Source organism: Melospiza melodia, chromosome 9, assembly GCF_035770615.1.
Source record: "Melospiza melodia melodia isolate bMelMel2 chromosome 9, bMelMel2.pri, whole genome shotgun sequence".
Taxonomy (NCBI): domain Eukaryota; kingdom Metazoa; phylum Chordata; class Aves; order Passeriformes; family Passerellidae; genus Melospiza; species Melospiza melodia.
This window is the reverse complement of record NC_086202.1, coordinates 14,078,876-14,094,345: the sequence shown is the minus strand read 5'-3', so window position 1 is coordinate 14,094,345 and position 15,470 is coordinate 14,078,876. Positions and strand designations below refer to the sequence as shown.

At 63.2% G+C, this 15,470-nt stretch overlaps 2 protein-coding genes across 3 annotated transcripts; one reads left to right on the top strand and one right to left on the bottom strand.

Annotated features, from left to right (window-relative positions):
• Positions 1–189: 189 nt before the first annotated feature.
• GOLGA7B (golgin A7 family member B) lies at positions 190–8,457 on the bottom strand. 2 transcript variants are annotated; one of them, XM_063163402.1, is made up of 5 exons: positions 8,353–8,457; positions 2,533–2,658; positions 2,011–2,163; positions 1,781–1,882; positions 190–1,667 (listed from the first exon to the last, which is right to left on the bottom strand). In XM_063163402.1, the coding sequence occupies exons 1-5, from the start codon at positions 8,407–8,409 to the stop codon at positions 1,563–1,565; spliced, it is 543 nt and encodes a 180-aa protein (XP_063019472.1). In that variant the 5' UTR covers positions 8,410–8,457; the 3' UTR covers positions 190–1,562. The 2 variants fall into 2 exon arrangements, with proteins under 2 accessions (XP_063019472.1, XP_063019473.1); XM_063163403.1 differs by lacking the exon at positions 8,353–8,457 and adding an exon at positions 3,699–3,757.
• Positions 8,458–10,596: 2,139 nt separating this feature from the next.
• SFRP5 (secreted frizzled related protein 5) lies at positions 10,597–14,565 on the top strand. Its single transcript, XM_063163397.1, has 3 exons — positions 10,597–11,128; positions 11,795–11,872; positions 12,264–14,565. Exons 1-3 carry the CDS (start codon positions 10,597–10,599, stop codon positions 12,602–12,604), a joined length of 951 nt encoding a protein of 316 aa, XP_063019467.1. The 3' UTR covers positions 12,605–14,565.
• The last annotated feature ends 905 nt before the right edge of the window (positions 14,566–15,470 follow it).

The following is a 15,470-nucleotide window of genomic DNA, read 5'->3' as shown; positions in this document are numbered from 1 at the left end:
CCACGTGCCTGCTACCTGTCCCCCTGCTGCCCTAGACTGCCCCCTCCTCTCCATCTCCTCCCTTCTCCCATGCTCAGCCTTGTGGGGCTCTGTCCAACCCAGTGTGAAAAGAGATACCCAGCCTGATTCTGTGCCCCCACAGCATTGTCCTGCTCACCTCCCCACCACAAGAAGATGCAGGGTAGGCAGTGGGGGAAGAAGCGTGGGGTTTATTGAGGAAGGTCTCCATGCAGGGGTGGGGGGACTCCAGCAGGAACATTGAGGCCAGGGCTACCCTACACACACATCATGACTGAGCCAAAAGAAGTCCCACAGGGCAGGGTCCTCCCTCCAGGCTCCCAGGAGAGAAATGCAAGCTCAGTTCAGCTCTGCTCCCAGATAGGAATTCTTCTCCTTGGGGTGCTGGATGTCACATGGACCCTCCTATTTCCTGCTATCTGACCCTGGACCACGAACCTCCACACCTTGCTGCCAGGCTCAGGTGCTCCTCGAGGTCCCCTCTTACAGGCCAGGCTGAGAACTGGGGCACTGGTGGCAGATGCATGCAGGACACGTGGGCAGGGGAGGACTCAGCAGTGTGAGAGGAAGGGTCCTTATGGAGCTGCCCCACTGGGCACCCTCCCTGCATTAGGGCAGGTCATGGGGCAGAGTAGGCAGGGGGCTGCTGGCAGCTGGGCACAGGCAAACTCTGCCAGGACTGGGCAGGGAGCCTGCCTCACCCATGCCACAGCTCAGCCTCGGCTGTGCCAGGCCATGAATGAGCACAGGGCACATGGCACAGAAGCAGCACCATGCCCAGCACTGCAGTTCCCTGGCCTGGACACTGGGCTGGAGAGATGTGTGGGTCCAGCTGGGGATGGCAGCAGGTCGTGCAGAGAGCAGAAGCAAGTGCTCAGCGTCCTGGCAGTGAAGGATGCTGCTGGAGAGGATGTAGTGCCAGATGGGGGAAGGGCCAGGAGAGCAGCAATGGGGCAGTGGGTGGCACAGAGCTGGGGTGAATGCATGGCCCATCATGCAGAAGAAGCGGCACCAGTGCTCTGCCAGGCCCCCTGAAGGGTGCACGAGCAGCAGCCGAGCCACATCACAGCACCAAGGGCAGGCTGCCCCCAGGAGGGGACGCAGCAAGAGCTGTCAGCGCCTGTGAGTGCGGGGTTGTGCGTCCCCTGCTTAGCGCTGCCTGAGGCTTTGCCGCTCCCAGCGCCTGGCAACAGGGACACTGCCAGCTGGGACTGCCCCTAGCAGGGCAAGCTCCTTTCGCTTGCGGCAGGGGCGGCAGCACCAAGCACATGGAGGGCTGTAGGAGCTCCTTGGCAGCAGTTTGGCTCAGTGGGAAGCACCGGGCATGCCCCAGCAGCAGGCCCTGCCCACAGTGGGTCCGAGCAGAGGCAGACCCACTGCGGGGGACACAGAGAAGATGGGGGTGGGCAGCCGGACCCGGTAGCCCCGGGCTCCCCCTGCTGCTCTCGCTGGGCTCAGAAGCGGGTGCTCTGGTAGTGCAGCCTGCGCAGCTCGGAGAGGCCACTGTCCCGGCAGTACGAGTCCCTGCAGGGACTCCCGGCCAGTCACCGGCCCCCCGCCCCGCCTCCACCGCCACCGCTGCTGCTGCTGGAGCTGCCGCTGCTGGAGCTGCCGCTGCTGCACCGGTCCTCGTAGATGGAGATCTCGATCTGGACCCTGCTAAGGAACACCGGTGAGATGTGCCAGCCCAATTGCCCAGACCCCACGCCCAGTCTCCCCTCACCCTTGCCATCCCCCAAGCATCCCGCTGCCCAAAGGATACGACCCTCATGCCGCGCTCCAGGGGGTCAGTGAGCAGCAGCCCCCGTGGTGCATAGATCTTCTCATTCTGGTCCTGGATGTACTTGGAGATCTTCTTCAGGACCTGTCAGCACAGAGAGGGACACTCAGGGCCTGCCAGCATTGCTGTCTACTCTGGCCTCAGTCCCATGTGTGACACCCCTGAGCCATCCCTGTGCCCATCCCTGAACCCCCCCCCCTGCACCTCAGCACCTTCTCATAATGTGTCTCCATGCAGAGAAAGATGAAATAGGCAGTGGCACAGGCCAGGCACCCCTCGAGGTATGAGCTGCCCCCAATCTTCTCCGCCTCAGCGTAGAAGCCATTTAGGGTTTTCACAGTTTCCTCAAAAAGTTGCCGCTCAATCTAGGACAGAAACCAGGGTGAAGAGGAGTCTGGCCAGGGACTGACTCCCTGCACCACCTTATCCCCTTTCCTGGGGGTCTTGGAGAGCACTTAACTCTCTCCTCCCTGCCCAGCTGATGCCCCAGTTCGCAGGCCCCTGCCCATCTCCCACCCATACCAAGACCTGCTGCACCTGCAGCCTTCAGCAGAGCGTCCCAGTCCCCAGGAGCACCAAAACCCTTGCACACCAGCCGAGCCAGCTGTTATTGCATGCACCCAGCAGCACTGGCTGGCCCAGGGCCATACAACACCCCACAAGTCCCCACAACCTTCTTCCCTCTGAGTCCCCATAGGGCACCCCCCACCCTGACAACTTCTCAGACTCCCTACCCGGCTCTCCAGCTCAGGGGGAAACTTTGTCTGGAACTGGCACGTGGTCCCATCACTGTAATCCCGCTGCACAAAGACCTTGGTGGCCAGGGACGCGCTGCGCCGCAGCTCCTGCAGGCTGTGCACCTGAGGGCAGAGGGTGAGACGGGGCCTGCAGCCAGGGGAGCTGGGCATCCCTGCTGGAGGGCTGGAGGCCTGGGGAGCAGAGGCTGCAGAGAGCCCCTAGCACAGGCTGTGTCATGCCATGAGCACAGCCTGGCGCAGGAGGTGCAAGGCAGGGAGGCAGGGTAGGATGGAGGCAAGGGGAGGATGCTGTGGTAGCCCCCTGCTCGGAAGGAGGGTGAGTGTGAGTGTGAGTGCTCTCAGCCCGGGCTGGTGTCTGGTCTCAGCCCCAGAGGTTCCTGCACACACAAGCATGTGTCGCCAGCGAGCCATGGCCTTGGGAGGGGACAGACCCTTGTCCCCAGCAGAGTCCCAGGACACAGCCAACCCAACAGCTCCCAGGCTCCTGAGCAGGAGCAGGGACTGGGCACTGGGGCTGCAGCAGTGGCCCAGCGTGTGGGCAGGCTGCAGCGGGGTGTCCTCATGAAAAGGACCGGCAGCCCCGGCAGCAGGTGCTAAGCCCTGACTCCCCACAGGGTGTGAGAGCCCGTGCCAGTCCCTGAGCTCCAGCCTGTGGGGCAGCTTTTGTGGCTGAAGAAGGGGATGGAGGTGCCAGGCTGCGCCAAGACCCGTCCCCGTGCTTCCTCTGGATGACATGAGGCTACTGCCTGCTCTGTGCCCCACAGACCGTCTGAGGCTGTCCCGTGTCCGACTCACGGCATGTGGGAGGAGAGCCCCCCGTCCCACAGCCCAACCCTGACCCGCTCCAGCCTTCACCAACGGCGCCCTGCAGCCACCCTGCACCCCACAGCCCTTCAGGCCCCTCACGGGCCTTTCCGCGCCCGCGGAGCCCTCGCAGCCCCGCACCGCTGTCCCCACGGACCCCCGCCCCACGCTGTCCCCCCGCAGCAGCGCACCCCACGCGGACCGAGCCCTGTCTGTGCCGCTCCCCGGCAGCGCAGGGCGGGGGGGAGCCGGGGAGCAGCGCGGCCCGGGGAGCTCCGCCGCAGCCCGGCCCGGGGGTGCCGCCGCCGGGGCGCCCCCGCCGCGCCGCCCGCACCCACCTCCGTGGCCATGGCGCGGCGGGCGCCGGGCCGGGCTGTGCCGTGCCGCGCCGGGGGGACCGCAGCGCAGCGGCGCCGTCTCCGGGGCCGTGCGGAGCCGCGCGGGGCCGGGCGCTGTCCGCGGTGCTGCCGAGCCGAGGGGCGGAGGCGGGCCCGGCCGCCCCGTGTGCGCAGCCGCCCGGTCCGCCGCGGCCCGCCCCGAGGCACCGGGGATGGGCGCCTGCTGCCGCCGGCTCGGAGCCCCTGCGGACGGCGGCACCGGGTGCCCCGGGGCCGGCTCCGGAGAGGGGCTGCGAGGGAGGGCGGCTGCTGTGCGTCCCGGGGGTCCGGCAGGGCGAGTGCCGCAGCCCGGTATCTGCGGGATGCGACTGGGGGTCCCTGCGGGGAAGCCTGGCTGCCGAGGGGGCTGCCGGAGGTAACAGCGGGTGTGAGGGGCCGTGAGAATGGCCCGGCAGGGATTTGGGGAGTCCAGCGTGGGACTGGCAGAGCGCCGTGCCAAGGGACCTCATCTGAAGCTGTTTGTTTGCGAAGGAGTTGCAGCTGGTGCTGCGATCAGAGCGCGGGCAGACATCAAAGAGCAGAGCTAACGAATTCCCCGTTATCTCTGCCCATTGACAGCTCAATTAGAGCCGGAGAAATGCCAAACGGGGGGAACAGAGGCTCTCCCGGGAGGCGAAGCAGGGGGGCTCCCAGCTGGGCTGCAGTGGGGCAAGGGATGCAGTAGCTGGGCACAGGGCCCTCAGCAGGCAGGAGAGCTGCCAGCCTTCCCTGGCACCTGGGCCGTGCTGGGGGCAGCGCCGGGCCCTGCCCGAACATCTGCTCTGGCACATAACATGGGTAACAGATAACACAGATAACTCACAGCTAACGCAGCTGACACAGAGCTTACACTGCTAACACACAGCTAACACACAGCTCACACAGCTAACTCACAGCCAACACAGAACACAGCTAACACAGATAACACACAGTTTACACACAGCTAACACAGCTAACACACTGCTAACTCACAGCTAACTCACAGCTAACACACACAGCAAACATGCCATAGCCAGCTCCCTGCAGCGCAGGGGTAGCTCTGTCTGACTCCTGCTCCCCACTCTGAGCACCAGCCCAGGCTTTGGGCAGGGCAAATGGAGGCCTGGGGGTGGTTGGAGCATGGCAGGGTTTGTGACCAAGGCACCAAAGGACCCATGCAGTCAGGGACCCCAGCTGGAGGGCTCATCTACCCCACAGACACAAAGCCATGGATCCCACAGCTTTTGGGGAAACCTGCTGCTCCCAAGGGTCAGAGCAATCCTGTCCCGTTCTTGGCTGTTTTTGATGGCCTGGAAAGGCTCGGGATGGCCTTGGGACAGCCCACACTCCAAAGGACGAAAGGAGTCTTCAGGTCTTCAGTGTTTATTAATTTTTATCCACAATATCTTCTCTCAACCCGACAGAGGTCCGCACAGCACGTCAGCCATGAGCACACTGCGTGCCCTCGGGGCGGTCACTTATCTTTATACCCAAAACTACGTATAAGATATTTACCTATTTTCCCCAATACCTTTCACCCTTATTGCCAAGTGCACATTTAGTAAGAACCAATCCCAAAGTGCCACCACCACCACAGAAGATGGACGACAAGAAGAAGAAGAAGGACAGGACACGCCCTAATTCCTCCATCTTGTCTCCCTAGAACCCCCCTGTACCGGGATTCTAAAACCTGTGTTTCACACCATAATTAATCTATCCCTTCACCATTTATCCCTGTGTGATCCTCCCATCCTCATACAGGTGTCGTCTCCTGTGCAGGATCAAAGTCCATCCACCAGACACTTCTGGCAATGTTCCAGGACCTCCGAGCCCCCCAAGGGTTGTCTCGGTGACTCTGCACATCAGGACTGCTGTGCTGAGTTCCCACACAACCCTGCCAGCCCACTCTCCAGAGCAGTGAGGCACACCCTGCCTCGATGGTGCCACAAAACCAAGGGCACCCTTGAGAGGGTGCTGTGTGAAGTCTCCCATGCACCAAACACGTGCATGCACAGTGGAACAGGCACTCGTGCATGCACTCAGGTGCCCACCCAGGTGCACATGCAGTGTGCTCACACACCTAAGCCTGTCCCCAGACGTCCCCAGCCCCTGCCTGCCATGTCCTTCCTGTGCTGCGTGCCACTGCCGCGTCAGTGCTGGCCTGCCCGCCTGGCAGTCCTGCGGGTTGCCATGGCAATGCTGTGCCTGCCAGGAGATGGAGTTTGCTCTCCTGTGCTGCAGTGAGGGACCAGGAGCAGCGGGGAGATGCTCTCCCTGCCATCCAGGCTCTGCACATCATCCCACATCCTGTAGTGTTACCCCAGGGTTGTCTCCTCTGGCTACACCAACCCAGCCCAAGCAAAGAACTTTTGGTTCATGTGCTTCACAGGCCATGGACCTGCTGTCTGTATGCGCATGTCCCATCCTTTGGTGGGACATCCCCCAGAACAGGGAGCTGCCTTCTGCCAGCCACACTGCCCAGGAGGGAGCAGCAGGGACAGCAGGGGCTCGGGGTAGCCTCAGTGTGCTGCATGGCCCTACTGCCCTCCCCAGACCACTGCACTGTGAGGGGTCCTGGCAGGGCCCTCACCCTTCTGCTCAGCCCAAAGGGGGGATTTTTCAGGCTGCCCAGCAGCAGGGATAGGCATGGCTGATGCCAGAGCTTCCTTTACTCCCCTGCCTGGCTCCTCCCTTGCACCTGGGGTGGGCAGCTCTGACCTGTCTTGCAGACAGACCCCACAGATCTCTCCTTGCCCTCAGCCCTGGCTCACCTCCCAGAGGCCCTGGCCCCATGGGACAGACATGGGGCACACTTGGTACCCCTATGGCCAGCCCTCAGCAGGCAATGTGCCCACCACACCACAGCAGGCATGGCCCAGCAGTGCCCCTGCTCCAAGCCCTGCACTTGACTCCCAGCCCAGGACCAGGGGTGTCCTGGGTGTCTCTGGGTGCATGGTGCTGCACCTCATCCCAGCATCTCAACCCTCACTGCAGTGCCAGGATGACCAAGGCCTGTGGAGGACAGCTGGAGCCCTGCAACCAGTCTGGGATCAACTCCTGCGGCTCCATCCTGTACCCCCTGCCTGCTGACCCCCTCTCCAGCCTGTCAGAGCTGTCAGCAGCTCCAGCTTTGCTTCAAAGGGGCCACAGAAGGGCATGGCAGCTGCTTCTCCTAGCACTGGAAGTGCTTTCAGTAATGGTGAGGAGCATGAGCTCACAGTCCCAGCGAGGACAACGGTGACATTTGGGAGGCACAAACACAGCGTGATTAGCTGATAACCTTTCCTGAGAGATCCCAGGTGTGTGCACCTGGGAGGGAAAAGGGAGGGGGATGAGGCCCCCACACTGTGAGCCTCTGGAAAACAGCTCCAAATGCCCCAGCCTGCCCCTTCACACAGGACATGGAGAGTGCTCCAAACTGGGACCAACTGACCCTACAGACTGGGCACCCTGAGCGTGGACACCCCTCTGTGGCACCTGCAGCCCAGCTCTGTCCAAGTGAGGGGTGGTTCCAGGACCCTCATTGCACTGGGAGCCCCCACAGAGGTGGGGCAGCCCCCCAGCACATCCCACAGAGTCCACAGGCTGGGAGACACAGCATCCTCCGGCACACGGGCAAGCAGAGGAGGATGTGGTTTCAGAGCAAGGTGCCAAGGTCTGCCATTAGCAAAGGAGCCAGCTGGGAGCAGGGACTGTGCGAGGATTGCTCTCACACCGGGCGTGGGGCTGTGGTGGGGCAGGAGGGACGAGCAGCACTGCAGAGCAGGTCCCCACGCATGGTGCCACGCTGTGAGGGAAAGGGACCCCTCCTCAGAGGGTCTGCACATGCGACATGCCCCCTCCCTGCCCTGCTGAACGCCGGGGGCCGGGATCGGGGTGTCCGGCGGCGAACAGGGAGGGTCTGTGTGCAGGCTGGCAGGAACTGGGCAGGGCCGGGAGGTGCTGGCTGGGGCTGGGAGGGCGCCGGGGCAGTCTGGGCTCCGCAGCTGGGCCGGGAGCGCTGCCAGCGCATTCCTGGGGCTGCCGGGCAGCGGGAGCGTGTGTGGGCGCGGGGCAAGGGCACGGCGATCGAGCGCTGACCCTCCCGGCCGAGCCGCACCGCCCGGGCAGCCTCGGCCCCGCCGTGCCCCCGTCACGCCCCAGCCTCCCGCGGCCAGGCGGGACCACCCCCGGAGCCGTGCGGCCAGCCCGGCATTGCCCCCGGCCGGGCTGCTCTCCCGGGAGCTGCTGTGCAGGGACAGCGCCGGCGTGCCGTCCCTCCTGGGACTCGGCATGGCCTCTCCCAAAGGCCCCTGCTCCGCTCTGGGTGCAGCCCAGGAACCAGTGCGGGACTGGGACAGGAAGGGTGAGGGGATGGGGAAAGAGGAGAATGGGAGAGAGCCCACTCAGCCCACCCACCCAGCCCCCGGGGATGCATCTCTGCTGACAGAAACAAGGCCGGTAGCGCCCAAAGCTGCGGCAGAAAGGTGGGTGGGACACAAGGATGGAAGGAGGCGGCCGGGACCCTGCTCAGCTGCTCCTTCCCTGGGAGCCTCCCTTCGCTGCTACAGGACCCGGTCCGTGCTACAGCCAGGCACGGGTACCCCCAGGGAGGGTCGGGAGTGTCGAGGCAGCCCCCCAGGTGATGTGCTCTTACTGTGTCACCCTGGCTGGCCGTCCCCGAGGTCCCCAGCGCAGAGGGGGCAGACCCCATGGCCCCGCTTCCGGACTCGCTGCTGTGACAGTGGCACAGGCAGTGACACAAGCGGTGGCACAGCCAGCTTTCTGGAGTGACAGGAGCAAGTGTCTATCTCCCGGACAGCTGCATGGCTGCAGAACGGAGATGTGGGCACCGGAGCAGCCTGCGCAGATGAGACACACAGGGAGGGGTGCCAGCTACAGCTGTCTTGGGTCCATCCTCTTCTCCGGGGTACAGCCCAGAGCAGCCTGGGACATCCTGGGTGGGAAAGGGTTAATGAAGCCACGCGAGTGCAGCAGGGGCTCCCCAGAGCAGAGGCACAGACTCAGCTCGAGGTAAAGCTGCCAGGACACCGCACGGGGGGCAGAGACTGCTCTTGTGGGGCAGCCCTGACCAGGAGGTCACTCAGGGCTCTAATGAAGGCGTCATGGCAGTTGGAGGGCCTGGGGCAGCTGGCAGGGAGACCCTTGCTCAGCCCCAGCCTCGCCAGCCCCCTCACCTTCATCTGCTGTGGTGCCAGCTGGCACGGAGGGCTCAGCACCCCCAACAACTTCCTGGGAGGAACTGGGGGTGTAGAGGCCAGACTGGGCAGTGGGATGGGGCAGGCTGAGAGCCAGGAGCTATGGCTCCATGGTCAAGAGCAGGACAGTGCTGGCAGTGCCACAGGAACAGCCCAGGGACATGGCACACCCACAACTGTGCTCAGTATTGGCACTCTGGCAGCTCCACCCTGCACACCCGGCCTCCCTCTGCCTCTGCTCCCAGGCCTCACCAGCCCTTCCCAGCCCAGCTCTCATGGCAATTACACCCTGCCCAAGCCCATCCATCACGGATTAGCTATTTTCTATCAGCATTTATCTCCAGACAATCTTACTCCTGCCGTGACAGCCTGATGCCTCGATCACCCTCCCTCCTGCTACCAGGCAGCCCTGATAAGAGGCTGCTGTATCTTATCGGGCTCCCCGGCAGTTACACATTAATGGTGCCATCTCCGGGCTGGGTGGGATGAACCCAGCCCACCCTCGGGCTGGAAGCAAGCAGCACTGGGTGATGCAGTGATGGCTGCTGAGCACACAGGGCATGGGCAGGGCGGGCAGGCTGCAGGGAAGGGCAGCTGTGCAGCTGAGGTTCCCAGCATGGCCCCAAAGCAGATGTACCCCAGCAGGGCTGGGGGACAGTCCCTGCCCCCAGCCCAGGGCAAAGAGCAGCTGCTATCACTGCCTGCGCTGGACTGTTTGCTCTCTCAGCCCATTAACAGCTGCCTTATCCGGTGGGCAGGGGCCAGCGGCAGCCCAAAGCCCGCTGGCCAGGCAGGGGCATCGATCATGGGAAAGGGAGGGGTGCCCCAGATAACCCCTGCAGACAAATGGGTTTCTAATGGGGTCTTAAGCCTTGCACCCCCCATCTCCAAGGGAATGGGGGAATGTCATCTGGGCAGGACCCTCATGTCACTGGGGCCCTAGCTTTGCCCACACCTTGAGCACTGGCAGAGCCTGGGTGCAGGTCCTTTGCTGGAAGGTGTAATTCCAGCTATCCTGTGCCAGCAGACCATGCATGCCCAAGGTGCATGCTGGCAGAACCACCCATGAGGAATGAGGACCCCATGCCCATGGCATTGCCTCGTTGATGGCATACCTGGCACCTGGGTACAGGAGCCCTGCCAGGGCTGCAGCGTGAAGCTTCTGGGGTGTCCCTTTCCTTAAACCCCAGCACCCTAAGCATGTTGTTTAGGGAGAAAAGAGTGGGGAGTGGGGTGGCACAGGGTAGGAAGCAGGGTCCCCTGCCCTATGGCAGAATAAGCCACTGGGGTGCCAGGTGGGATGGGGGCAGCGGGACTGGTGAATAACGGGGACAGCCTGTGGCCACAACAGCTCGCCATGGACAGGCGAGCCAGCCCTTCTGGAAAGCATCACCCTGGGGGCACACAGAGCCAGGGTGGGCTGGGAGGGTGCATGCAGGGGGGCTCCCTGTGGGGCGAGGGGCATTGGAGCGCCGTGTGCCAGGGAGGGAGGGAGGGAGGGAGGTGGCAGCGGTGCGGGCAGACGAGGGGGAGCCGGGGGCCAGCCCCGCGGGGCCCGGCAGGCAGAGCAGATTGGCTGCCGGCGAGGTCTCCAAGCTCCTTAGAAAGGGCAGCGAGCGTGGGAGGCGCTAAGGGAGCAGGCAGGGTGCCGAGCCACGCTCCCGTCCCGCTCGGCAGCGGCGATGCCGCAGGCGGGCACCCCCCCGGGCTCCCGGGGCACGGCGCTGCTGGCCCTGTCGCTGCTGCTGGCGGGGTCCCTGGGCGGCGGGCAGCACTACGACTACTACGGCTGGCAGCCCGAGAGCCTGCCCCACGGGCGCTTCTACGGGCGGGAGCCGCAGTGCCTCGACATCCCGGCCGACATGCAGCTCTGCCGCGACGTGGGCTACAAGCGCATGCGGCTGCCCAACCTGCTGGAGCACGAGACCATGGCCGAGGCCAAGCAGCAGGCCGGCAGCTGGGTGCCCCTGCTCGCCAAGCAGTGCCACACCGACACCCAGCTCTTCCTCTGCTCCCTCTTCGCCCCCGTGTGCCTCGACCGGCCCGTGTACCCGTGCCGCTCCCTCTGCGAGGTGGTGCGGGACTCCTGTGCCCCCGTCATGGAGTCCTACGGCTTCCCCTGGCCTGAGATGCTGCACTGTGGCAAGTTCCCCTCTGACCACGAGCTCTGCATCGCCGTCCAGTTTGGGAACAGCAAAGCCACGCCGCCCCCAGGTAAGCGGGAAGGGTACTGTGATGGGATGGGAATGCGTGTGGAGCCCTGCACAGGTGTCCCTTCACCCCTCAGAGCACAGCCCAGGACACCGGTGCTGGCCAAGGACTCTGTGTGTAATGGGGCGGGAGCGGGCACAGGATCAGCTTTGTCTGGGCACTATTGCCCAGAACACTGTGCTCCCAGCTGTCCCGGGATGAAGAAGAACACGGGATGAGCTGGGAGCCGCTGGCCGATCCACCGCAGTGCTGTGTCCCTCTGCTGCCGCTGGGTCCCATGCCAGCAGGAGAGAGCGTGCTGCACCTGCGGTGTCAGCCCCACACTGGCGCTGCAGGGTGGCTGTCCCCTGAGCCACGAGAGGGGACATCATCCACAGGCAGTCTAGGCTGAGGGTCAGGGCTGGGACAGCCTTTAGGCTGGGACCACTCTCGCTGCTGCTGTGCTCCAAAGTGCCAGCATCTGGTGGGAGGGTGTCCCCATCTCTCCTCCCCTCCTGGGGGGTGACCCTGGCCTGCAAGGTGCTCTGTGCCTCTCTGCATCACCCCAGCACAGCTACCTAGGGAGCAGAGGAGCTGCTGGGGCTCTCCCAAGCGTGTCCCCGAGGAGCTGGCCCTGGTGACGAGTACCAGCAGCATAAAGCTGTGACACTAGCTGGTCTCTCACCACAGTGTCCAAGATCTGCACCCAGTGTGAGATGGAGCACAAGGCGGATGGCATGATGGAGCAGATGTGCTCCAGTGACTTTGGTGAGTGCTGGGGTCTCCTTCTCAGCCTCCCCTAGGTCTGGCAGCTGGGGTGGGAGTGGCCAGAGGTGGGGTTGTATGGGGACAGCCCCTGGGAGACCCCTGAGCCGTTCCCTTGGACCCTTCATGCCTGGGATGGGTGCACCACAGGAGACATTGGTGGGGGATAGGGGAGAAGACATTTGGGAAGGTCACTGGGGGCCTCTGCTGGACCCTCCCCAACAACCCCTTTCCCCTCCCCACCCAGTAACTTCCCCAGGGACCCAACCCAGGGAAGGGCTGCACCCTGTCGTGCCCAGGTCCCCGGCCCAGGCCCTCCCCTCCCCAGCACCCAGCCGTGCTCCCGCCCTCCCTCCCTCCCTCCCTCCCCAACCGTGCCCGCTGCCCCACGCAGTGGTGAAAATGCGCATCAAGGAGGTGACGGAGGAGAACGGGGAGCGCCGGCTGGTGGCTGCCCAGAAGAAGAAGGTGCTGAAACTGGGCCCGCTGAAGCGCAAGGACACCAAGAAGATGGTGCTGCACATGAGGAACGCGGGTGCCTGCCCCTGCCCCCAGCTCGACAGCCTCAGCGGCAGCTTCCTGGTCATGGGCCGCAAGGTGGGCGGCCGCCTGCTCCTGCTGGCCATCTACCCCTGGCAGAAGCACAACAAGGAGATGAAGTTTGCGGTCAAGTTCATGTTCTCCTACCCTTGCCCACTCTACCACCCCCTGCTCTATGGGGCTGGGCAGCATTAGGGTTTTTGCCCACCCTGCCCTTTCCCAGAACTCCTGCACTGGCCCAACATCCCACCCCTGGCTTCTCTGGCTGCACCCCAGGAGCTCAGCTCTGCTCACCTCAGCCCCTTGGCTGTGCCCCAGAACCCAGCTGTGCACCTGCAGGATTCCCTGCTGCATTTGTGGGAGCCCTGATCCACAGCCAGGACACCTGCCTCCCCCCAAGAGCCCTACTCTGCACCTCTGGGATCCCTGTTCTGCTTCCAGGACACTCACCCCTGTCCAGGAGCTTAGTCTGGACCTGGGACCCTTGTTCTGCATGCTTGTGACCCCTGGTCTGTACTGGACACCCTTGTCTACTCCCGGGTTCCCCACCCAGAAGCCCAGAGACCCTTGCTTTCATTTAGGATCCCTGCTTGGCCTTCTTGGCTACACCTGGGAGCCGTCCCCTGCAGCCATGTCCTTTGCCCAGCTCCCTCATGATATGCCACGGACCCTCAGCCCCCCAGTCCCTGTTCTGGCCCACCAACACATCCCATGCCCTCACCTGGAGCTCACATCCACCCCTGGATTGCCTCACCTTCCAGAGGTCCAGCCCAGCCCAGGCAGGTCCCTCTGTTCCCACAGACTGACTCCCTGCAGACCGAGTGCCCAGAGCTGCACAAACCCCTGCTGGGCTCCCCCACTCCCCACAGCACACAGCTCACACCTCCAATGCCCCAGGGCAGCCCTGCTGCACCCCTTGCACACACCCTGCTGTGACCCAGCCACGCACCCCTTGCCCACCAACACCACAGTAAATTATTCCAGCTCAGAGAAGTCTGTGTGCCACTCACTGCAGCTCATGGGTAAGAACGCTTGGGGCTCCCTCAGGGACCCCAGAGGATTGGGAGGGGGGTCCTTCCTGGTGGTCACAGGCATCCCTGGAGCCTCAGGCACCCCTGCCACTCCAGGGAGCCTGGGAGGGCATCCAGATGAACAGCATGGGGGGACAGGGCCATCACTGCTGCTGGAGCCTCACAGCTGGGTTTGGCAGTGGTTTGACAGGGAAGTTTCTTCCTTTTCTTCCTTTGTCACCCCAGGGGATAAATCCATGGTCTGGGAGCTCACAGCACTTGTGAGAAGCCTGGCGCTGAGCATCAAAGGGGACAGATACTGGACCAGGCAGCCTCCAACCCTGCCCTCCCCATACCATACCACCTGAAAGTCCTCTCTGCAGCTCCCTGCCAGCCCTGCTTGGCTGCCAGACCTCCCATGCCACAGCCTCCATCCTCCGCCAAAATGACTCCTAGGGCCACCCACGTGCACTGGCCAGGACCCTCCCAAAAGCCCCATGAGCAGGGCAGCCCTCAGCCCAGCCCTGATGGCAGCAGGGCTGTCCCTTAGCTCAGCTGGACTGCCAAGCTGCCCCCAGTGCCAGCTGGCAGGGGACAGCTTGAGGGACCCCGTCATTCCTGCTGTGCAAACTGGTATCCACCATCCCAGAGGGTGAGGGGCCCAAGGTGCTGCCTGGACATTCCCCCAGTGGCTGCCTGCCACTGCCTTCTCTTCAGAGCTGACCAGCCTCAGGGAGCTCCTGGGACAGGGAAATTGGGGCTGCAGGATCCCTGCACCCACCCTCTTCTGGCTGACAAGAGCACTGTGCACCTGCCCTGCTCTGGGCTGACCTCTTCTCCCTCTGCCCTCCTTGGGCATGGCCTTGGCCCCACTGGTCAGCCTCCAGAGCCCCAGATCTCCCACTCTGGCCCCACAGCCAGCCAGGAACATGGGCCAGCCAGCCCCTGCCCCAGCCTTGCACCAGAAATGGGCATTTCTCCCTGGCCACTGGGGAAAAAATGGGGAAAAAATTAAAATATTATTAGGTTTGTTCAGAGCTTGACTGCAGAGCACACTTCCATAGGAATAAACACTGTCAATTACATTTTATTGCAAAACTTTAAAAGCATAAATAAAACCCCATCTCCCACAGCCTAAGTTTATCTGAGGCCCTCTGTATTCTGTGTCATTAGCATCTTCCCAGAGAGTGTTCAGACATACATGGACGTAGTGCTCACTGCTCCAAGTGTTTTCTCTAGAAATATGAGTGGCTCCTCCACCTCCCACTGTCAGCTGTCTGAGCAAGCTGACCCCTCACAGTCCCTCCCAGGCCAGTAATATCCCATTGCAGACACCCTCACAAACACACCCGCAGCTCTTGTGGTGCCACACAGCCCCCTCCCCAATGCTACAGCTGCTCCACTCACTGCCTCCACTGCTCAGCCCTCTGCATAGCACTCCCCTGCACACCCAGCACAAGCCAGACACCCTCATCATCAAATGCCAAGTCCAGCTTTTCTCCAAATGTCCATGTGAAGGAGTTTATGAGCCCCCGGCCAAGCTAAGTGTTGAGGCTCTGCCACACAGGAGCTCCCACACTGGGGGGATGTGGAGCTTGCAGCAGGGTCTGGGTTCCAACAACTTCTCAGACGAGCGGGTGTCACAGCCTGGTGGGCACTGACCTCCCAGATTCCCTGGCTTGGGAGAAGCTGCAGCTGGCTGGCAGGGACCCAGGCCATGGCTGCTCCCAGCTGCACAGCAGCCAGGGTCACATTCCTGGGATAGCTGGGAGCTTTGCTCTTCACACAAGGAAAGGTCATCCTTGTGCACACAGGCAGCTGGTGGGAGCACCACCCAGGGAGGGCAGGGGAAGGAGCAGCCACGGGAGGCAGAGGGAGCTCAGTAGCTCCTGTCAGAGCTGAGGTGCTCCCTGGCTCCAGCCCAGCAGGATCCAGCCCTGGCACAGCTGACAGGCAGCTGCACACAGCTCTGAGCAGGGGGCAAACAAGGCTACAGCAGGACACAAGATGGGAATTCCAGTAAAGTGTGGAGAGCCGGTGGCACAGAACAC

Bases quoted from the DNA above. Each gene is read 5' to 3' on its own strand.
- SFRP5 (XM_063163397.1), top strand. From the start codon at position 10,597: ATGCCGCAGGCGGGCACCCCCCCGGGCTCCCGGGGCACGGCGCTGCTG. The intron at 11,129-11,794 runs GTAAGCGGGAAG...CTCTCACCACAG, and splicing joins CAAAGCCACGCCGCCCCCAG to TGTCCAAGATCTGCACCCAG. The intron at 11,873-12,263 runs GTGAGTGCTGGG...TGCCCCACGCAG, and splicing joins GATGTGCTCCAGTGACTTTG to TGGTGAAAATGCGCATCAAG.
- GOLGA7B (XM_063163402.1), bottom strand. From the start codon at position 8,409: ATGGGGTCTGCCCCCTCTGCGCTGGGGACCTCGGGGACGGCCAGCCAG. The intron at 2,659-8,352 runs GTAAGAGCACAT...CTCTGCCCTCAG, and splicing joins CGGCCAGCCAGGGTGACACA to GTGCACAGCCTGCAGGAGCT. The intron at 1,883-2,010 runs GTGCTGAGGTGC...CTGTGCTGACAG, and splicing joins TGGAGACACATTATGAGAAG to GTCCTGAAGAAGATCTCCAA.